Source organism: Mustela lutreola, chromosome 13 (assembly GCF_030435805.1).
Source record: "Mustela lutreola isolate mMusLut2 chromosome 13, mMusLut2.pri, whole genome shotgun sequence".
NCBI lineage: Eukaryota > Metazoa > Chordata > Mammalia > Carnivora > Mustelidae > Mustela > Mustela lutreola.
Genome location: NC_081302.1, coordinates 3,761,658 through 3,784,897, shown reverse-complemented (window position 1 = coordinate 3,784,897; position 23,240 = coordinate 3,761,658). Strand labels below are relative to the sequence as shown.

The following is a 23,240-nucleotide window of genomic DNA, read 5'->3' as shown; positions in this document are numbered from 1 at the left end:
TTCAAAGAACAAACCAAAGGAGTTCCACATGGTAGAGGAAGGAGCAATGTGCAATGTTTGGACAAAGATGATGCATTTTTATGGTGTTCATCATAGGAGAGAGTTCATGGAGTAGTTTTGAAGAGTAAGGGATATGGTAGGATTTGTATTTAGAACTGTCACTCTGGTCTCAATATAGTGGATGTATTAAAAGAGAGATTGGAAAGGAAACAAGATAAGAAAATAGGCCAGATGTCAGCCTCAGTCAGAGGGCGGGCAACAGGGCTGATGAAAGGTGGTTTGATTTGAGCCTTATTTATAAGAAAGAATTAACAGAACTTACTGTCTGATTAGTGAAAATCTCTGTGCTTTGCCCTCTTTTCCTTTATACCTGTCCTGTTAGGGTTATTCATCTCCAGCATTTTTGTGGATAGCTTCCAGGAAAATCTCCCTGGCTGTGCTTTCGTCAGACTCTCTTGGCACACGTGGTCACAACCCAAGAAGACACTATGTCTTACCAGCTCTTCAAACTCACAGTGTTCAACCTCAGTCCATATTCTTCCTTCCTAAACGTGAATGTGGAGATGGAGAAGGCCCTGTACGCTGTGTAAGCATGTTTAGACCTTTCCTAAGAGTAACTGGAATCCATTAAAATCTTTCACCCATTAGAGTGAAGAGCAAAGATTTGTGTTAGTGGGATCAGTTATGGAGAACGAGTGCAGGGGAATAGCAATGGAGTAGGCGTGGCCAGTGGGGAGGCTCTCATGGTAATCTGAACCCAGTTGGAGGGAAAGCCATCTTTGTGAGTGACCTTAGAATGGAGAAGAGTGGATGAAATTGAATGATACTTGAGTACTAAGGAATCTTGGGCTATAGGACTGATTTAGGAGTCGCAAAAGATGAAAGAAAGGGAATATTCAAGACTGGCACTTATGTATTTGCTTGAATGACTGAGTGTATGACGTTTCTATTAAGCTTCAGATGTGCACAAGAGAAAGATAGGCCAGAACACACTGGGCCTCATGATGTCCGAGAAGCACTGTCCTGTCCACTGCTGTATATACAGGTCTGATGTCAGGCAAAAGACATCTGTTTAGAGACATGGGGTCATTACCATACTGGTTTCCTTTAAGCCCTGGTGCAGGAGGAAGGAGCCAATGGGGGAATAGTTGGCTCAGGTCAGACACTTCTGAGAAGCAGATAGAGGAAGAGATGTTCACAAAGAAAGGGGGAGGTCTTCAGTCAATAATACGAGCACCATGGAGCCAGGAGGCAGGGTCTGCTGAACAGCCTGGTGCTATGAGATGAGATTAGGGCACAGGTTTGGTGAGATCCACTGGGACAACAGATGGGAGTAGTATCAGTGGAGAAGAGGGAGTGAAGTTCAAACTCCCATATCTTGAGCCATCACTGGAGAGAAGTTGAAGGGTGCTGCGTGTTTCTATTTCTAAAAGGAAGAGGAGAGAAAGGTCAGTTAGTGGGCAGAGGTGTGGTTCTCAACAAAGTTATTCTGTTTTTAAGATTGGAAATACTTGAGGTTTTAATTCATTGTGTCTCTTTCTTGTCTTTGGAAACTCAAGCCCATGCTTGCTGTCATTAAAGTCTATGTGTTGGAACTTCACAGGAAAAAAAAAAAAAACCTTTGAGCATCATTCAGTCACTTGAGAAATTAAAATAATGATAAAGAAAGGGCAATAACCATGATGCCATTAAAGATTCAGAAGAGCCTTGGCATAAAGGCAACTTTGGTTTTCACCAATTGTCGCAAATAAACTCATGCTAGTGTCATGTTTTAAAAGTGATCATTACATGGGCATGACCTTCTCATACTACACTTTGAACACCTCTTTTCCAGCCCACAGAAGAATTGTGTTTTCCGTTCTAAGGAGCAAGTATCCTATGCAAGCAGAGTCTGTTTGAATAATTCTTAAACTATTTGGCTTTAAATTTTGTCATATCTTCAGAAAACTATGTAGAGGTCATTGTGGACAGTTCCATAAACACGTCATCTCTGCAGATGGTAGTTGCTAAAAATGCTGATTGGGAGCTGTTCTCCCCTTAAAGACAGGAGATGATATGATGCAGAATGGAAACTATGACATTGCATGAGTCAGTGGCGCGTTCTAAATACTGCTTCCATTTTGTTTCGCTCAGCATAAAAAGGTCTTTGGCTCATAGGAAGTGGTCAAGGGAGGGATAACTAAAAGGCAGAAAGCTTCAGGGTCTTTTGAGTAAGGAAAGAGAAGAGGCTTGAATTATTTATTATCTGGAGAGGAGGAGTGATGGCAGAGACAGACATAAATGAATGAATGGTTTTGTGGAAATCAATTGGCTATTTCTTTTTTCATTCAGGCTTTTAGCAGAGAAAGAGGAAGACACTTGTCTTGGTGGCTGAAAATATGCATGAAGTGGATGGATGCGGGATATGGCTCTTGGTGCCTCGTATTTTACGCACATAAAAGCCAATTCTGTGGAACATCATTGAGAAGAGAGAACCATTTGAGGATTGAATTGTTTCCTAAATTTCTGGCTCATTATGTTTTATTTGGAGCAATTTTACCTATGAGGTTCAGCTCTGGGGACTGACCTAAACCCTTTCAATTGGGGGCTCAGTGTAGGCCACACATCGTTTCATGGTTTCTATTCTTGTGAGATCCTAGACAAGTCTTTTTTAAAAAAATACTTTAAAAAAACTTGCGGTGTAATTAACATACAGGGTTATACTGACCCTAGTCAAGAGCCGACCTCTTTTTCCCAGTGATCCAGGAGGGCATCACCTGTGCTGGGCCAGTAAAATCAGTGGAAGGTGGGCCCGGCACAGTGTGTTGTGACGTTCTCTGTCCAGGGGAAACTGTGGTCACAGGTGTGGCTGGCGTGGATGATGGAGGCCACACGTGTTGTCCACAACCACCTCTTGGGCCAGTCCTGGACTGTTTTAACTACTGTCTAGATTTTTCATTTCAATCTTTAATATCTCACTCCATTTCTTTAGGGCTTGGTTCTCTGTGTCCTCATTTGAAAAGTGTAGCTGGTGACATCATCCTACTTTACTTCACCGACGTCTGAAAGTCCGCCCGTTCATTGCTCTTCCCTTTCCTCCTTCCCTCCCTTTACCCACCACGAATTCACCCATCTCTGTGGTCAGCACTGGCTCGTCCAGGGACTCGCTGCTTATGGTGGGGCCCTCCAGTGCCAGATCCAGGCAGGGGCTGTAGGCCCGCAGGCCAAGAAAGATCATGCAACAAAGCTGGCTTGGTGTTAAAACCCAACTTATGTTAGTAATACCGGACACATATTAATGACACAATAACAGTTGATAAATGAAAATGAGTTATCAATAGTAATTAGTTCACCTAATGATGGTCATTAATATTCCTTAATGAAGCCACCTTTTAAATTCTCTATATTTCCCTGGCCTCTACCACAATTTTCCGGATGGAAAATGACCTCTAAACCTTGTAAGGTTTAGTACATATGATTTTTCTTTGTATCTTTTGAAGACCCCAGTGTGTTTCTCGACTTCCAGAGTCATCACTCTTGCCCAAACCTCCTTGCCTCGCTGTTGCCATGAGATTTTCTACAGAGTAGGCAGCATGGATTCTGGGGGCAAGTCTCCCGTAGCAGTTCCTACCAGCACTGACTATGGTGCACAGACGCCACGCTACAAAAAGACAATACAGACCCACTTATATGGGCCGTGGGGAGGAGTAGGTCAGGAAGCTGGGGCCAGATGGGCTGCAGAGGCCAACACCCCTGTCTTTCCCTTTTTCCTCTGAGCTTCCTTGTGTGCATCCACAGGGATCAATGCCAAGATGCTTGGGGAGAGTAGAACTAGTGACTCCTGGTTGCATCGTTCAGACTGAAGAAGAAGCCCTTGACGGGGCAGGGAGGTGAGGATTCAAGAGTGGGATGGGAGACCCTTCTCCCGAGTGTTCTACAGGTCAAGCACTTACTCCTAGACATGCAGCAGCTCTGCCAGGGATTCAAGTCGACCGTGTGTGCAGGTCCACCAGGACTCCACATTTTCCCCAAATCCTGCTTGTGATCCCAAGTCTGCATGAGGAGACGGTGGTTGTTCTGTGAAAGGAAAGAACAGAGTCAGAAAGAACAGGGATTTTTTTCTGTTTTTGGTAGCACATGTGTCTGTGTTTTATCATATGTGCTTACTCATATGTGCGTTTAGTATTCTTGTCTTTCTGTGTTATTCCATTAATTTTGCATACATGTCCAAATATTTCAGAGGCACACAGACAAGTCCTATAACTCTGTTTTACTTTTTTTTTAAAATTTTTTTAAAGATTTTATTTATTTATTTGACAGAGATCACAAGTAGGCAGAGAGGCAGACAGAGAGAGAGGGGGAAGCAGGATCCCCACTGAGCAGAGAGCCCAATGTGGGGCTCTGAGATCATGACCTGAGCCAAAGGCAGAGGCTTAACCCATTGAGCCACCCAGGCGCCTCAACTCCATTTTACTTTTAGAAGACATTGTTGTTCTATTCTGAATCCAAACCAACCATGAAAGTGTTGTATTATAGGATTACATTAAAAGTCATGGAAATAAAATCCACTGTACATTAGGGCAAGTCCTTATTCCTTCCCTTAATTCTGGCATTTATAAGTAGGCATGAAGGTGCGATGGGCCATTGTCTTGTTAAAAATGTTCTGAGATTGAGATAATCTGTGAAAAAGAGACAGTGTTGGTAATTTTGACATTATTTAGAAATAACTGAATGTGTGCCTTTCCAAATCACTTATAGTTTCCTCCCATTTTTCATAAAGTTAAAAAAAATATGTAGTAATTAATGACAGTGCGACTTGAGGCTTATCAACATAAACCTATATCTGGTTTAAAAACATTAAATACGCTGCTATCTGTGAGGCGCTCCAGGGTCCGAGGGGAAACCCCGGGGGGAGAGTTGCTCCCTGGCACAGCTGTAGTTAACCCCTCTGGCATGTGGACTGCTGTGTGGCCACGGGTTAGATGACTTGCGTGAATCACAGTTCCACGTTGGTCTGTTTGCTCTCTTCCAAAGTCAGTGGTTTGTCCTCTGTCACCAAGGGCATCTCCTCTGTCTGGCCACCACAGCTTGGAAGCTCAGAGGCAACTGTTATCCATGTTCTGTCTCCACTGTCTACTTCCCACCTGCCCGGTGTCAGCTCCCACCTCTGGAAGTCTTCTCTCCATGCTCCTGCCTCCTGCGCTGTCCATGGTCCTGCTCTGGTGGGGCTGGGACCTTGATACCTCAACTCTGAGAAAGCATCCTGGTGGGTCCTCCCCACCCCATCTCCTAGAAGATCTGGAGCTGCTCCCAATTTTCCACAGATCCCACTGTTGTGATGGGAATGCTGAAGACATGTTGTCAGAGGCTCCCTGCGGCAGAGTTGTAAGAGTTTTTCTTCCCTCAGAAATGTTCTGATTCTAGTCGTTTTACTCTCATTTCTGATTTTTCACCTTTATTTGTCTTTCTATCGCTCCAACTGACCCCCACAAATGCTTTCCATTTTTCTGAGATCGTTGCCTTTCTTCTATTTTTGTTCCCCAGTTTGAAAGGCAGAAATTTTTTTCTTGTCTTTGAATTTCCAAATTGAGGTCAAATGCCATGAAATTGTACTTGACCTCCAAGTACTCAATTCTCCTTATATCTGAGTTAACTGAGCACTTCTCCCGTTTTTCCTTGACGCTGGATGTATTTAGGTGACTGTCCTCTTTATCTTAGGAGGCAATATGAGCTGACTACGGTGACTGATTAAACTTGGAACCATCAAATGTGTAATACTCAGCTTTGCACACAGCAGGTTCTTAATAGTATATTTGAACAAGTGAGGTGGAGATTGAATCCTTCACGTGGCAGGCCCCTTGCTATGCTCTGTGGATGCACCTGTGAGCAAAACTAGAGATGGGCCTTCCCTAGAGGGGTGTATGGTTTATGGGGGGACGGAAGGGAAGAATATGATGAAATGTCCACTGAATTGTGAGAATAGAATTTTACAGCAGGAAAACTGCTTCACATCATTGTGTCATGTACACAGAGATAGAAAAATTAAAGTACAAGAATTGGGCACATTGGTCTATGCCAGCATGAAGAGGATTAAACTGAATTTTCATGCTCCAGGCCCCTGGTCCTGCAGGTCAGCATGCTCTGGGGACGGTTAGGGATGCAGGCATTTGCCCTGTGAGAAGCACGGAATCCTGGCTGTCATTGTGGCTGAACTTTTCCTTATGTCTATGAACTCTCAATGGTGTGGTTGTACCTTTTGTGACCAGGGACTTTAGCTTCTACCTCTTTGCATCTCAGTTCATAGCCATGTGCACCGAGGGCATTCAGTGGCTACTTTGTTTACTGAGGAGTGACTGACTAGAGGGAATTTTTGTCTCCAACTAAAGCACAGCACACAGGAAACACGTGCGGGAAGCTTCCTGAAATTTGGAAATGGGTTATTTTAAAATAAATAATATAAAATCAATATTCAATGTCATATGATAGTTTAAGTGGAAATAAACTACACGTCAGAGGCAGAAGAGAAGAGATGTCAGTGCTCTAAAAGGACATATCCTTTAGGGGGAAGAAAAACTTGTATGTTGTATGAGTCACTTGGTTGCCATTGGCAGAAAATCAACTCATAAGGGTTTAAGCACAGAATGGAGTTTATTGGCTTTCATCTGTGGAAAATGGTCCTTCTACCTGGGAAGTCCAATTCAGTTGGCTTCAGATACTCCTAAATACGGGGTCTGGGGATTAAACTGATATTATTTTTTCTGTCTGTTTCTTTTTGCTCTCTGTTCCTCTATTTCTCTCTTTCTCTGAGTCAGAAGATGTAAGTCTCAATAGCACATACATACATCCTAGAGGGATGATAACAAGTAAGACAGGGACTTTTTACTGTTGTTGTTGCTCCTCATGTCCACCTATCAAATCTCAGGGCAGGGTCCTGAATTGTCCCCACTAGGGTCATATCCCTGCACAAGGACAGTTCATCAGTCCCCAATGTACAGGCCATTGTGATGGGCTCACCTAAGTCATGTTTCCAGCTCTGCACACAGTTGAGTTGGGAGGGCTTTGTAATAACCCCACTAGGACCATGTGAAGGGAGAGAGGAGTGGTGATTTCCAGAAGGAGGGTGCTCCTAGAAGAAATAATGGGGCTCACCAGGTAGGTAATGGTAGTTTCAGATTCCATATGATGGAGTAGCAGGAAGACAGGAAGGAAGATGGAAGGTATGTAAAGACTGGATGGTTTGTATGGTGCCTTAATTCGTAATAATCTTCTCTGGGTGAGGTGGAGCCCATGGATGATGGACTTGAACACTGTGACTAGTTTTATTGCTTATACCCATTATTTTAGGTTAGTATTAAGGCAAAATTTCTCTCTTTCCCTTTTTCTTTTTTTTTTTTTAAATTGAAAAGTCTGTCCAGGAGAGCAGAGTAGTAATAGACTGAAGCCAGGTGTGTTCAGTGCAATAATTAAGACTTGAGGGGCACCCGGGTGGCACAGTCAATGGGTGTCCAACTGTTGGTTTCAGGTCAGGTTGTGAGTTGTGAGTTCAAGCCCCAAGTCAGGCTCTGTGTTGAGAATGGAGTCTGCTTGAGATTCTCTCTCCCTTTCTCTCTGCCCCTCTTGCTTGTGCTCTCTCTCCCTAAACAAAATGAATTAAAAAAAATGAATTAAAAACAAAATGAATTAAAAACAAAATAGATTAAAAAACAAAAAATGAATTAAAACAAAATGAATTAAAAAATGAATTAAAAACAAAATGAACAAAATGAATTAAAAAAAAAGACTTGAGACAAAGAGGGTCCTTATGTTGGATAAGGGGATGTTTATCTGTGAATCATACTCTTTGTTTTGACACTGCATTTTAAATTGGCCGTGAGGGACGCCTGGGTGGCACAGTTGGTTAAGCAGCTCAGATCATGATCCTAGGGTCCTAGAATCAAGTCCCGCATCAGGGGCTCAGATCATGATCCTAGGGTCCTAGAATCAAGTCCCGCATCAGGCTCCTTGCTCAGTAGGGAACCCTGTGCCTGCTCTGCCTGCTCTTTCCCCAGCTTGGCTCTCTCTCTCTCTCTGTTAAATAGATAAAGCCTTTTTAAAAAAGTAAAATAAATTGGCCTTGAAGAATTTCTCTTATCTGAATGTATCTTATAAATTGATTTAAAAGACAAAGGAAATCATTTAAGAACACAAATGATAACCTAGAAATTATCTTAGCCTAGAAGGGATCATAGAAATGTTAGCATTTGATTTTTCTCTAAATTTTTCCTCTTTAAAAGAAAGAGGGAAAAAAAAAACAGACTCTATAAACCCAAAATTAAATATTAGATGTGAAATTCGGTTTTGCTTCAGCTCATTACAGGACTGAGAACATTTTATATCATAATAGTGTCAAATATCAAATATTGTATATCAAAGTACCATTTTAAATTAAAAAAAAAAAAAACCTTTGCAAGACTTAGGAGAATGATGGAATAAAAAATTATTTATAGCCATGAAATTACAGTTGCATCAACACATACACACAAGCTTTCAAATCGAAAAAATAAATTTAAAGCGGAGCTGTCAATGTACAGCCTGTGCTCCTAGGTCTTTTACTTGCCATTTATGATGCTTATTTTACAGTGTTGCCTCGGGACTCAGACCAAAGACATCCAGGAAGCTGCGTGATTGACTGCTGAGGTCATGGGGCTAGTCAGGGCTCTGTTTCCTAAAGAGGAGCCAGTGTGTTGACACTGGCAGGTATCCCGTTCTGAGATAGCCTGGGACACCAGGGAATTCATCTGTTAAGAACATTGTCTGGCAGGAACGGAGTGAGTTGAGTCTCTCCCCGCCAGAATCCAGGATGTCGGCTAAAGGTGAAATGTGCAGATGTGAGTGATGAACAGACATTATTTCAAGTCCGGGGGGCTAAACGTGTGTATTTGAGGGAGAGGGTCTAAATCTGTTTTCTTCTGAATGAACCCAAAGAGGGCTTCTCTCTTGAGCTACCCAGAATTGGAGTCTGTCTTGAGACTATTTAATTACCGAGCTTTGCCTCTGTTGGAAAGGACTGGACAGCAATCACAGCAACCTTGGAGAGATCCAAGTGTGGCACCTTGGTGTCCAGAAAGGCAGGGCATTCAGGAAAATCAGGAATTAATTTTAGCAAGATGGTATGCCATAGGAAGCATCTGAGAGTAGCCATGAGTAGGCAGTTCTGATCTTAAAGGGTCTAGACTTCCCCAGACAAGCTCTGATTGCAAGTGTATCTCATAAGGTTGTAGCTAGTTGATATTTTGATGTGGGGCTTCAAATTACCCAACTCTGTGGGTCCTGAATGTCGCTGGGCTGTCTTCTGAGAAGGAGCCTGGTCTTCCAGTGCTCCATGTATCTGGGTAAATCTGTGTCTGGGCATTAGCATGCGGGCATGATTCTGGAACCATCTATGACTCAGGGCAGTTTTCACCACATTATACCCTGTATCAACCATAGATTTGATAAGACATTTGGGTCCACTTGAATAGTGAACCGAGGACATTACCTCAGGGTGACAATCTTCAGTTTTATTGTTATCCTGAAACAAACTCCAGAAAGAATTATAACTATAAATCTATATCCCCTGAAAAGCTATTTATAGTAATCAAATCACTTGTCTTTAAGGAAATTTTAAATGTACAAAACTATAGGTCAGTGTGTAAAAGCATAAATATACTCCAGAGTCTGTAGTAATTTTTATGTCCTGCATATTTGCTTTATTCCTATTTTAATTTAAAGAGAGAACTTTTGGGGCACCTGGGTGGCTCAGTGGGTTAAACCACTGCCTTCGGCTCAGGTCATGATCTCAGAGTACTGGGATCGAGCCCCACATCAGGCTGAGCAGAGAGCCTGCTTCTCCTTTTCTACCTGCCTCTCTGCCTACTTGTGATTTCTCTGTCAAATAAATAAAATGAAATCTTTAAAAAAAAATAAGGAGAGAATGTTCTTCACATTCTCTCATTAGAAAAGCATGCCATAATTATTGTATAGAAACCAAACAAGTGATCACTTGATATATAAATTTAAAAATTTAAAGGCAGCAAGTAGGGAGATGAAAAATATTGTACATTTTCTTGAGAAGAATTTAAATTATTTAAGTTTACCTCTCCATCCTTCAGAGAAGTGTTTCAGAAAACGATTTTATGAAACAGGCATTGTGGATCTACATTCTGAGATATTTTAAGGCATAACATCTATATCTTCTTCCCCAAGTTCAATTTCTTTGTACTGTTTTTCGCTCTGTAAAGAGGGTTATGAACCTGCAGTTTGATTACAAAGATGTTAAAAAATCTAGCACTTTTTAAAGACTTCAATGCTTCAGTAGAGTTTTGTGGTTTTTTATGGCTCTGGGGGAGTATGTTGAAATTGATTATACTCTTGTCTTTGAAAATCCTCTCTGTTCCTTTGTTTCATCGTCATTGTGTACACAGTAAAAATAACTCTGGAAGCATGTTCTAACAATGGATTCTGTCAATAAAGCTTCTGCTAGGACAGTTTTGGGGGGTGCCTAGATATGAGAGTGTGTGTGCACGTACACACATGGGTGTGCTCAGCACCTGTGCGTGACCGTGCTGATTTCCTTCCCCAACAACTGTCTTCTGCTTCTCAGCCTTCAGAGCAAACATTTTTATAAGGTGGGCTGAGCCATCAGGTTCACAGCTACATTTTTCATGAAGTACTTACACTATGTATATAAATATATTTTTAAAAACTCCTGTGAAATAGCCTCTTGTGTCTTCTTTCTTTTTTCCCAACTTTTTTTTTTTTTTACGGTGGTAAAATGCATAAAATAACATTGAGTGGACTAGCCATTTTAAGTGTGTCATCAGCAGTTAAGTACACTCATGCTGTTGGGACGCGGCGCTCTAGAAGGTTTTCGGCTTTAAAATCTGATACTCTCTGCTCATTAAACAGCAACTCCCACCTTCTCCTTCTTTCCATTCCCCGGTAATCACCATTTCAGTTTATTTCTGTTAAGTGGAATCAGATAGTAAATGTTGTTTTGTGACTGGCTGTTTTCATTAGGCATGTCCTCAAGGTTCATCCGTTTTGTAGCACATGATAGGATTCCCTTACTTTTTTAAGGCTGAATAATATTCCATTGTGCAGAGACCACACTGTGTTTATCCATTCACCACCGGTGACATCTGCCTCTACCTCTTGGTCACTGTGAACGCGGCTGCAGTGAACATAGGTGTGCAAATGTATCCTCTGAGATCCTGCTTTCAGTCTTTTGGATACACACCCAGAAGCGAGACCGCTGGATCTTATGGCAGTTCTATTTCTAATTTATTGTGGAGACGTCACACTGCTTTCCAGAGAGGAAACCATTTTGCAATCCCACCAACAGTGTCCAAGGATTTCAGTTTCTCCACATTTTTGCCAACACTTATTTTCTGTTTTCTTTTGGGGGGAGGGTAAAAGCCACCCCCTAGTGGATGTAAGGTGACGGCTCGCTGTGGTTGGATTTTCATTTCACTGATAATTTTGAGCTTTTTAAAATATGCTTTTGCATATCACCGTTGGAGAAATGTCTAAGTCCTTTGCCTGTTTTTAAATTTGGTTATTTTTTTCACCGTTGAGTTGTAAGAGTTTTTTTTTTTTTTTTTAATATTTTAGAAAGTAACCCCTCCTCACATATATATAGTTTGTAGGTATCTCCTCCCCTTCTTAGGTTGCCTTTTCACTGTGTTCATTGTGCTCTTTGATGAGTGAACGTTTGCAAGCTGGTCGGGCTTGCCAGTGTTGGCTTCTGATGCCTGTGCTTTTGGTGTCCTACCTGAGAAGTCATTGCCAAGTCCAGCATCATAAAGTTGCTTGTTCCTTCTATGAGTTTTATACTTTTAGGTCTTATGTTTAAGGTTTTAATACATATTCATTGATTTTTGCCTATAATAGAACATTAGAGCCCCACTTTGTTCTTTTGCATGTGTGTCTTTTTTCTTCTGCTGTTACTACTTTTAGTTTTTTAAAACCTATGTCATTAAGTATGTTCGATCTGTATAAATTTTGCATCTACAAAAAAAAAATCCTTCCCTTTGATGTAAACCATGAAAATTAACAGAAAATTAAGGTAAATGTGTATGATCTTACATTTTTGGGTTGTGTTTTCTAGAAGCAGAGTCTTGAGAGAGGGTTTCAGGAACACATGACAATATATAGAAGGAATATCCATTAGAGAAATCCTGTGGGATTTCAAGGAATTGAACAGAAAGAAGCAGCAAAACAAGGTAGACTTGGCTAAAAGTCTTCAACCTCCCAGTTTACTTTGCCCTGGGGTGTAAATCGCACCATAGAGTCATCTCCTTCTACGTGAAGGGGATGTGTTTCCGTACTTCTCTGGGTAGAGTCTTCCACTCCCTGGGAGACTGAGTCTGGCAGACCATTCTCCAGAGGTGGGAAGAGCTCTGAATCCTCCTCAGCCAATACTCAGAGCAGCTGGGAAGGGGTGTACCAGCCAGAAAAGGGGATCTGAGAAGGACATCAAGGTCACCAACCCTAATATGAAGAGCATTTGAGGTCTTTAATGGGAAGCATCCCCCAAGTCACGAATATAAGCTGATGGAATTGAAATGGAATTCATATTCATAATTGCTTATAAATGATAAAATATATTTTCTTTCTTTTCACAGGGAAAATTATAGGGCTTTTTAAAAGAGATTTTATTTATTTACTAGAGAGAGAGAGAGAGAGAACATTAGAGGGTGGGGAGGAGGAGAGGAAGAAGTAGACTCCCCGCTGAGCTGGGGGCCCGATGCGGGACTCGATCCCAGGACCCGGAGATCATGACCTGAGCTGAAGGCAGACACTTCACTAACTGAGCCACCCACGTGCCCTGAAAATTATAGCACTGTTTTTATTTCATTCTGACAATTCATTTTTCTTGTAGGAAAACTAGGGTAATAAGCTATTTCTAATCATGCCCAAATCCACCCCATTCTCAGCCTTCTGAGGTCGGCTTCTGGAGGACAGAAACATCGACCAATACTTAGTTTAATAGTAGTAGTAGTAGTAGTAGTAGTAGTAGTAGTAGTAGTAGTAGTAGTAGTAAATCAGTCAAGCTAAGTAGGCACATTTGCTAACTCCTTGCCTTGTTTCCGCGTTGGTACCCTGTGGTGACAGCAGACTCAGCACCAGACAGGAGGTGGACAATGTTACAAGAGGAAGCCATTCTGTTTGTTTGTTTGTTTCAAGTTTTTATTTAGAATGCGGTTAATTCTCATACAGTGCAATATTGGTTTCAGGTATAGAATTCGGGGGTCCATCACTTACGTGTGTGAATCTATATATATGTGAGTGTGTGTGTCACACGTGTAACACCTCGCCCTCATCTCAGCCAGTGCCCTCCTCCATCCCCGTCCCCGCCCCTCCTGTGCCTAGTCCATCCCCCACCTCACTCCCTCCATCAACCCTCCGTTTGTTCTCTGTCCTGGAGAGTCTCTTTTATGTTTGCCTCCTCTCTCTCTTTCTTTGCTTCCCTTCCTCATGTTCGTCTGTTTTGTTTCTTAAATTCTACGTATCGGGGGACTCATACACTATTTGTCTTTCTCTGACTTGTTTTGCTTAGTGTAACACACTCACGTTCCCTCCATGTCCGAAGTAGCTGTTCTCGTGCTTGCTTCTGAAGTTGGTAACTTGCCTTGGCCTCAGCATGGTGGAAACCACCTGGAATGGGACATAATCTCACCTAGAACCGTTGCTACAAAGTGTCGTTATTTGAAGAAAATGCCAGACTGTTTTCCTGTGTGGCTATCCTATTTTACATTTGCAACAGCAGTGTTGAGACATCCTGTTTCTCCACATCCTTGCCAACACTGGGTATTGTCACTAATTTTATTTCATTTTTTTAAAGATTTATTTATTTACTTTAAAGAGACAGAGAGAGTGCAGGGGTAGGGAGGGGCAGAGGGAGAGGAAGAGAAAGTCTCAAGTTGACTCTCCATTGAGCATGGAGCCTGACCTGGGGCTCAGTCTCATGACCCTGAGATCATGACCTGAGCCAAAACCAAGAGTCAGAGGCTTGACTGACTACACCACACCCCCCACCACTAATTTTATTTCTGTCTTAGCTCTTCTGATGGGTGTATAGTGATGTCATGGCGCTTCTAATGAGCATCTCCCTGATGACCAGTGCCATCAAACGTCTTCTCATGTGTCTGCTCATCATCGTACATCTTTGTCAGTGAAAAACATCTTTCACGCCTTCTCCCGTTTTCCAGTTCGATTATTTGCCTTTTTGCTGTTGATATTAAGGCTTTTACTTGTTCTGGATGGGAGTCTTTGTGGGACAGGTGCTTACAAGGACTTTCCCCCACTTTGTAGCTTGTCTCTTCATGCTTTCAACATGGCTTTGACACAGCAGTGCTTTCAGGTTCCATGAAACCGTGTCCATCAGTTCGTTTTTCATTCATGGACTGTGTTTTGGTGTCAAGTCTAAGAAAGCCAGGTCTCCATGATTTCCTCCTACAGTCTTCCAAGTGGGCTATAGGATTCCTTGTGGGTTCATTTCAATATACAGTGTGAGGTCTGGGTGCAGGACCATTTATTCCCTATGGCTGACCGCAGGCCCTGTCCTGGCTCATTGGTAACATGCTCCTCACCGACTGGCATTGGCACTTTGTCACGAACCGTGGGCCACCTGTGTGCAGAAGTCTTTCCAGGTTCTCTTTTTCAGGTTCTGTTGATCTAGGTGTGTCATCAACCAGTACCAGTAACAGACAATATTAAAGGGCGCAGGTGGCAAAACAGATTTTTTTCCTTCGAACCTCAGGGAGGGGATTACTTAGAAAATTGGCTTTTTTTACTCTTCACCCTTTTCACTGCATGCTGGATTTTTTTTGTTTGTTTGTTTATTTTTACCTGCAATGTATTTCAGAAGGTTTCCAGAGTACTTACCATGGTTGTGGGAGAGAGACACATGTTCAGTTCAACAAAGTGGTTCCAATTTCTCTTTAATTCCAACGAGACAATGTTGTCAGTCACATGAGTGTGAAATGGTATGTTTTAAAATTTTTCTAGACATGAGTAAGGCCGCACATCTATTACTGGGTTTGAAAATGTAACTTTCTTCTTTTGTGTATATACTGACTTGTGTTGAGCAAAATTCTGGCCGATCGGTGCCTAATGGCTGAGTCATAGAATGCGTTTGGCTTCCTGTGAGGTTAAGTGTTTACAGTGATGACTGGCTTTCCCTTCTTTTACTCATATTAGGGTCCTTATTTCTTTTCCTTTTGTTATCTATGCTGATGGAAACCTTCATGTTAAGGTATAATAAAAGCAAAGATAGAGGGCCTTCCTTCTCTAAATTTGGAACAGAATTGAAAGGTAGTGACACTCATAGATATTCTAAAATTAGCCATCCTTTCATTCCACTGAAAACATATGTACATAGGCTGTTTACACATGTATGTGTAGACAAGATTGATCTATGACTCCTTTTTTTTTTTTTGTGACGTTCTCATTTCGGTTTTGGTATCCACCTTATGCTAGTCTCGGAAAATGAGTTGAGGCCATTTCCATTTTTTTTTCTAGTCTCTAGAAAAATTGGGGGGAAACACAGGTTATCCATTCCTTAAAGGCCAGTGAAATCATTTGGGCCATGCTTTTATATGCTAGTTTCCTTTTTTTGGTAATTGAATTTTTACCAATTAATTAATTAATGTAATGATTGTAAACCTATTCAATATTTTCTTCTTGGGTCATGTTTAGCAAGATATATTTTTTCTGGATATTGCCCATTTTCCATGCCTGTCTTTGTCTTTGCTCGTCCTGTATTTCCTTTCTATCCATTTGGGCCCTCATTTCATTTTCTTCTTCCTTTTTTGGACTTCCCTTTCTTGTTCTTTCCTACGAAGATGCTGTGTCACCTCTTCTAAGATGAGATTCTTTTCTAACAGGTACAATGAAAGCTATAGATTTATTTCTATGCAGTGTTTTAGTTTCATCTGTGAAATTTTGATGAGACTTTCCTTGATGGTTTGCACTGAAAAAGTATTATTTCTATTAGTTTTCTTCCTTGGATCTGCTTTATTCAGGATCAGCGTTGTGAGTTTCTGAGCATATTGGGAGATGTGGCTTCACCTCTGGAGCTGATGTTCTATTCTCAAGTATGCTAAGAAAGTACCTATATAATATAAGTTCTTTAGCATTTTTTGAATTTGTTTTGCTTTGTGGCCTAAGACATAGCCAACTTCATAAACCATCCATGAATGTCTGTTCCTCTGAAAATTGGGTGCAAGTATCTGTAAATGTCCTTGAGATCAAATTATCTGTGTTTTTACCTTTTTTGGTAAAATTTGGTCTGGCAGTCATCAAAAGAGATGCAAGAAACCTCCCACAATGAGGGGTGCCTGAGTGGCTCAGTGGGTTAAGCCTCTGCCTTCAGCTCAGGTCATGATCTCAGGGTCCTGGGATTGAGCCCTGTGTAGGGCTCTCTGCTCAGCAGGGAGCCTGCTTCACTTCCTCTCTCTCTGCCTGCCTCTCTGCCCACTTGAAATATCTATCAAATTAATTAATTATTTATTTAATTAAGCTTTTTTTTAAAAAAAAAAAAAAAAGGAAAGAAAAGAAAAGAAAAGAAACCTCCTACAATGAGTGTATGAGTGTACCATGACCCCATGAAGGTTTTGGTTCTCATCGAGTTGAAGGAATTTCTGGCAGTTGTACAGCAGAATAATTTTAGAAGGTCATTTTCTGAGTTCTCTTTTCCTTAACATTAGTCTTTATATTTCTGGTTTGCTACAATAAGGCATCCTGATATCATGGCACAGTGATAGGGCCCTCCAAGATCAAAGCATGGAACTCCTCATTTTTTAACTAGATGTTCTATAATTAAGATAGATCTTTGCTTTTTCCTTGATATATTTTATTTGCTGGCTCAATAATTTTGTTATATAGAGATACATATTTGTTGAGCAAGGATTTCTGGCTATGGCAAATGTCTCTAAATTTTTATCTAGAATTGCAACATATAATTCCCCCCCGCAAATGGAGTAATTTGGTAGATCACGAACTCCATTACTATCATAAACTTGGCTACACTGAGGCAGTCCCGATAATTTAGTGAGGAAGAGCAATTAGGTGAGAAGTACGGTGCTGTTGTACATTTCTGGAATAGCAGAACTAATAGACATCCGTTACTACTGTATGTTGAGTGCTGGGTCAAGTTTTAGCCATACATATGGTATTTCTGCCAGCAATTTAATTAAACAGTTTCAAGAACAACATCAACAAAAATATCCCATGTCTACTATTCCAGAAGCTGAGAATAAGCAGTGGGTAAAATTGTCCAAGTTCTTGCTTTTTGGAGGACTTATAGATAAAAAGGAAAATATGTGGTGTATTTTAGTAAACAGCTTTAGTATGAGTATAAGATACTTTCTAAGTATAATGATTGATATTGTAGAAATATAATTCAGGGTGATCAAGTACTAAGGAGAAAATAAAGCAAGAAATAGGAATATACATATATATTCAGGAATTCCTGAATATTTGTTGATTCTGATGCATGTGAAGCCGTGGTCCTCCAAGGTGGGCTTGATGCAGTGGTTGTTCTGAAGTTGATAGAAAGATAGAGAGGATCTCCTTCCATCTCTTTGTTTAGGGATATGACTTTGACGGCTTGAGACTGACTGTGACATTTGCACCACGGTAATAGGCAGATTGACAAATTAAAGATTCCGTTCCCACTGCACTGGAGATGAGTGTCAAAAGTTTGCTAGAACCTCACTTGGTAGGTAGTAATGGTGTAGTCTGACCATTCAAAATTCTACAAAATATTCAAAATGTTGAATGTTCCCTTGATCACCTCTCAACACTGTGAAGACAACAAAACAAAACAAAACAAAAACAAAAAAACCCATTACTAGTTAGGGTGATGTTAATTTTTTAAGAGTTAAAATCCCTTTAGAAACATCAGTGCCCAATTGCAGTAGAAATTCATTTCTTTCTCAGGTACAGAGTTAAGGGAAGGGCTGGTTGGTGTAGGTTGCTCCAAGCAGTAGTGGGGACCCTGAGTGGCAAGACCATGGCCATCCTTGCTGTGTGGCTTCCATGGCCGCCATTTCACAGGCAGCAAGCTGTAGGTGGCTAGAACATGATAAAATGCGTGTGAGCATTTTTTGGTGCCAGCCCTGAGGAGCTCAAAAATGATACCTACTCACATAAGGAAAAAAGACAACTTGTCTCCCTTTTCAGTTTCTGCCACAATCATGCAAATATGCTCTTTTACAATAAATGTGTCCTGCTTGCTAATGAGCTGATACATTATTGTGAGAATGTGAGAATGAGGTTCATATATTGTTGAAGTTGTGTTAGTTCATGTGTGGCTTTTTCTAGGCCAAGAGAGCCAAAATAGCAGGAAAGAATTACAGGCAATTCCAGGGAAAAGCCCTCAGTTCAGGAGTACAGCAGGCAGAACTCTCCTGCCTGGAAGAGAGTGCCTGCCCAGGACCCCTATCCCAGCGGTGCAAACCAACCTTGCCCAGCTCAGACTCCTGTACTTCCTCTTCAGCCTTAACCATCTGCCTGCCTGGCCTTTCCAGATTGTCACCTGAGGTATTAATGACTGTTACTCTCCGTGCCTCGGTGACCAAGTTTCATAGGTTTTGGGTAGACTGCCTCAAAACTAAGTTTCCTGTAACTACGTTGTTTTCGGGTGATATCTTACAGCTTGACAGCAGCTCATATATGTGACACAGCTGCTCCACCCCTAATTAGACAAAAAGAAAGTCACGGCACCTGTTATGTGCTTAGAATATAAAATAAGTGAAAGTTTAGCCCATTTAAAAATCAAAGCATGGGGAATTATTGAACAAGAAAATATGTTAAAAATTAATATTTTATCTGTGTAGGGATATGAAATTTCACAGCCTTGGCATCTGATTTTCCAAATCATAAGGGAATTAATTTATGAACATCCCTCAGTGCTTGTCTGGACAGACTGAGTGGGTTGCTCTGTGGATCAGGGGCTGTCACTGCAGACTCCTTTAAGGTTAATTGAAAATTTTGCAATATGCTTTTTCATACCTGCAAATCCCAGAGAGGACTGTCGTGTTTATTAGGTTGTCCTCTACTTTGGACCGAGTGCTCCTTGGCAGGGACATGCTGTGACGTCCTAGGCTTAACTTCTTCGGGTTTTCCAATGGTTCCGCTGATCGTCTCGGCACCTGCTCATGCAGCAGGAAAGTCATGGCAGCTACCGGGTCCTGGGAACCCAAGTGCTGTTTTCTGAGCAGATTGGAAGGCAGAAGTATTTCCTGCCATTATTAATGAGCTCTCACAGACGATCTGCTTGTGATCACGGCTTTTATCACACAGACAGACTTGAGAGTGATTTGTTGATGTCACGACCGCCGCTGTGTCTTTGTGTTTAGGTCACTGGAAAGGGAACGTTTTATATGGAGTTAGCTGATGCTTCTCACATCACTCTGACAAATACTTATGAAGATCTTGATGAAAATATAGGATTCTACAACGTCGTCAAATGCTAACGAAAAACCAGAATAAAATTTCCCTGCTCTGCTTCCTTCCCCTCCTCCCTGCTCCCCCTTACATATATTAAATATCTGGCTGTAGAGAGTTGCTTTCTCTTATTCTGTATTTTTCTTGAGCCTTTATGGAACATTTGTGACTGTCGTATAATCATCTCTTTGGCCCTGGCCAAGTCAGAGCCTCTCTCAAATCCATTTCCTTTTCTTGTGAAAGAGAGATGGTCTGGCCCAGTGGTTGTGAGAATAACACTTTGAAAAGCATCAAGTGATCCAGAAATGGAAACCGCCTGGTCACAATGCTGTGTCCTTTCAAAGGATTTGGACATCTCCCTGAAGATGAAGCATTCATGCCCTTTCTGAGTGATCTTTCCATACGGCCTATTATCAACCACATTTGTGGGGTTACATAGTTCCTTTGACTTCCACCATAAATACCTGAAGAGAAGAACATCCAGACACTTCCAAACCTATGAATTCGATTCTCAAATTCTCAGTGTTCTAGTGTTCATTTTCTGCCAGTAGTAAAATTTGAATCTTGTGGTAGGTAATGAGCTTGTACATTTCTATTACAAGGGTTTGGGGTAGTGTTTCTAAGGAATATCAGGTGGAAAGAAAGTGAATATTGTTTCAGTTTCAGGACAGAGGAATTCAGTCTGTTAATCGCTGTATTAGTAAGACAGAGACCACAACAGCACGAGTTCTATCCATGGTTTTGAATTGCCAAGAGAAAAATCTGTTTCATTGTTCAACCATTATTTTGTCTCTGAGAGATGGATGTTATAATCCCTAGGAAATGCGTTTAGCAATATATGGGTGGAAATAATCACTGTGTCACATAAACAGCTGATAGCCTACATAGGTTCTGTTACATTAGATAAGCAGAGTTGTCAGGATAAACAGATTTTATTAAGGTGTGCTGAAAGACTCAGAATGGCTTTCTGCCAAGATTTAACACAGAAAGTTTCGTTGTTGTTATTCAATGATGGAATTTTAATGCCTCTGTAGAACTTTTAGGGCTTTGGTGCAGGTTTAAGAAAAATAAATAAAGGATGGTGTTTGCTAATATTAAGTGGTGCAAAACCACACATCTAGCTCTAAGTATATGATTTATATTATTACCGTGCGATGTTGAGTAGGACATCAACTCTCTTTGCTTCTTTCCCGATCTGTGAGCTGGCCTTTGCCATTTGCACGCCATTCAAAAAGGAATGATTAAGTTTCTGACTTCCGTGCTGGGGCAAGAGGGAGTCAAGTGAGCTCTGTTGTGCTCCCGTATCGTTGGAGTAAGGGTCTAGTGAGCTCCATCGTGCTACTCTATTGTTGGAGAAAGGGTCTAGTGAGCTCCGTCGTGCTACTGTATCTCTGGAGTAAGGGTCTGGTGAGCTCCGTCGTGCTACTGTATCACTGGAGTAAGGGTCTGGTGAGCTCCGTCGTGCTACCGTATCGCTGCAGTAAGGGTCTGGTGAGTTCCGTTGTGCTCCTGTATCGCTAGAGTAAGGGTCTGGTGAGCTCCGTCGTGCTACTGTATCACTGGAGTAAGGGTCTAGTGAGCTCCGTCGTGCTACCGTATCACTGCAGTAAGGGTCTAGTGAGCTCCGTCGTGCTACTGTATCACTGGAGTAAGGGTCTAGTGAGCTCCATCGTGCTACTGTATCACTGGAGTAAGCGTCTGGTGAGCCCCATTGTGCTACTGTATCACTGGAGTAAGGGTCTGGTGAGCTCCGTCGTGCTACTGTATCACTGGAGTAAGGGTCTGGTGAGCTCCGTCGTGCTACTGTATCACTGGAGTAAGGGTCTGGTGAGCTCCGTTGTGCTACCGTATCACTGCAGTAAGGGTCTAGTGAGCTCCGTCGTGCTACTGTATCACTGGAGTAAGCATCTGGTGAGCCCCATCGTGCTACTGTATCGCTGGAGTAAGGGTCTGGTGAGCTCCGTCGTGCTACTGTATCGCTGGAGTAAGGGTCTGGTGAGCTCCGTCGTGCTACTGTATCACTGGAGTAAGGGTCTAGTGAGCTCCGTCGTGCTACCGTATCACTGCAGTAAGGGTCTAGTGAGCTCCGTCGTGCTACTGTATCACTGCAGTAAGGGTCTAGTGAGCTCTGTCGTGCTACTGTATCACTGGAGTAAGCATCTGGTGAGCCCCATCGTGCTACTGTATCGCTGGAGTAAGGGTCTAGTGAGCTCCGTCGTGCTACCGTATCGCTGCAGTAAGGGTCTGGTGACGTTCTCACTGTATTTCTTGCAGGTTGCTTCCAGCTATGTAACGTTTTCCGAACCCATGAAATGGAAATTGACCAGTGCTTGCTGGAGTCCCTTCCCCTAGGCCAGCGGCAGCGGCTGGTGAAGCGCATGCGCTGTGAGCAGATCAAAGCCTACTATGAAAGAGAGAAGGCTTTTCAGAAGCAGGAAGGATTCCTGAAAAAGCTGAAGCATGGGAAGAGTCAGAAAGTCCACTTCAACCTTGCCGACATGATACAGGATGCAATTATCCACCACGATGACAAAGAAGGTACGTGACACAGAAGTTTTCCGACGTGGTTTTCATGGTTTCTGTTTGTTGTTTCCTAGTGGGGAGATGAAGGATAGTATTTCTTTTAAACGTTAGGGGTCTTTAAAAAAAAAAATATGAGATAGTCAAGGAAATATCCTCTTTCGAAAGAATATAGTTAAAACTTCCAAGTCTAGTACAAGTGAACAAAATGCAAAATTTTGGTAGAATTATTGTAATATTTTTTAAAGAATTACCTACCTGGAAAGCGTGTGATTTCCTTGTAAACTGTGCATGCAAATTTGTAATGAATTTTTTTTCCCAATGAAATTGTTTTCTTTGATGATGAGATTATGTTGCAAAATTCATTATTATCTCATTTTGAATTCATGGATAGAAATAGGAATAGGAACTAGCTACCATTTTATTATTCTCTTCCTACTTGGAGCTCTTCATTTCATGGCCATTCGCTCTGAGGAGCTTGTAAGTACCTTCAGGATGCTCTCAGCCCATTTCACAGCCCCTCCTCCCCCACCCAGTACCTTCCAGCAGTGTTGAGTGAGAGAGGGAAGCGATTTGTTCACGCTCACCAGGTCGTATTGTTGGAACATGTCTAAATTAAGTTGCAGGAAGACACAAGCCCTATATCGATTTAACAATCACACAACCGCAAAAAGATTGTTCACTAAATCTCTTATGTAAAATATCAACAGGACAAATAATGCCTGAATTAGGGTTAAAAATTTAAGAATAATAAAATCATAAATCCAGAGACCAAGAGGAACTATTTAATGTATGTATAATATATAATATGTGTACTAATATATATTCCATATTATAACATTTGGTGAGGACACTGAAGTCATAAAATCAGAATTAACCCTGATGTAGGCATGTCACTTGGGCAATCAAGAGCCTGAGATAGGGGTCCTGCCTTCAGGAAACCTCGAATCTAAGTGAGGGGGAAAAGCTCTCCTAAGAAAGTAGAAAACAGTAGAAACAAAGTCTGGTATGAACGGGAAGAGCTGGGCAGTAGAATGTGATCTCTGAGGGGTTCCGAAGGAAGCTTTCTGTAAAGAAGAAACCACACTTAGGCAGTGTGGAGAACAGCTGCCCCGCGTGAGTGCCGGCAGGGAGACCTGCCTGAAGGGAGCCGGAGTGAGGAGCGGGGCTGCTAAGCTGGTACTGGGGAAATAGGACTATTGTGAATACTTCAAGCCCTACTTTTGAAGCAGAGTGCAGTGGGATCCACTGTATGTTCCCCAGAAGAA

At 41.8% G+C, this 23,240-nt stretch overlaps 1 protein-coding gene across 4 annotated transcripts in view; it reads left to right on the top strand.

Annotated features, from left to right (window-relative positions):
• MYO16 (myosin XVI) overlaps nt 1-23,240 on the top strand; it is a 579,863-nt gene that overhangs the window by 128,138 nt on the left and 428,485 nt on the right. For all 4 annotated transcript variants that reach the window (XM_059144127.1, XM_059144126.1, XM_059144125.1 and 1 more), the window contains exon 2: nt 21,727-21,990. In XM_059144127.1, coding sequence (XP_059000110.1) covers nt 21,765-21,990 — 226 coding nt within the window. In that variant the 5' untranslated portion in view covers nt 21,727-21,764. The remainder of the gene's footprint in view (nt 1-21,726; nt 21,991-23,240) is intronic.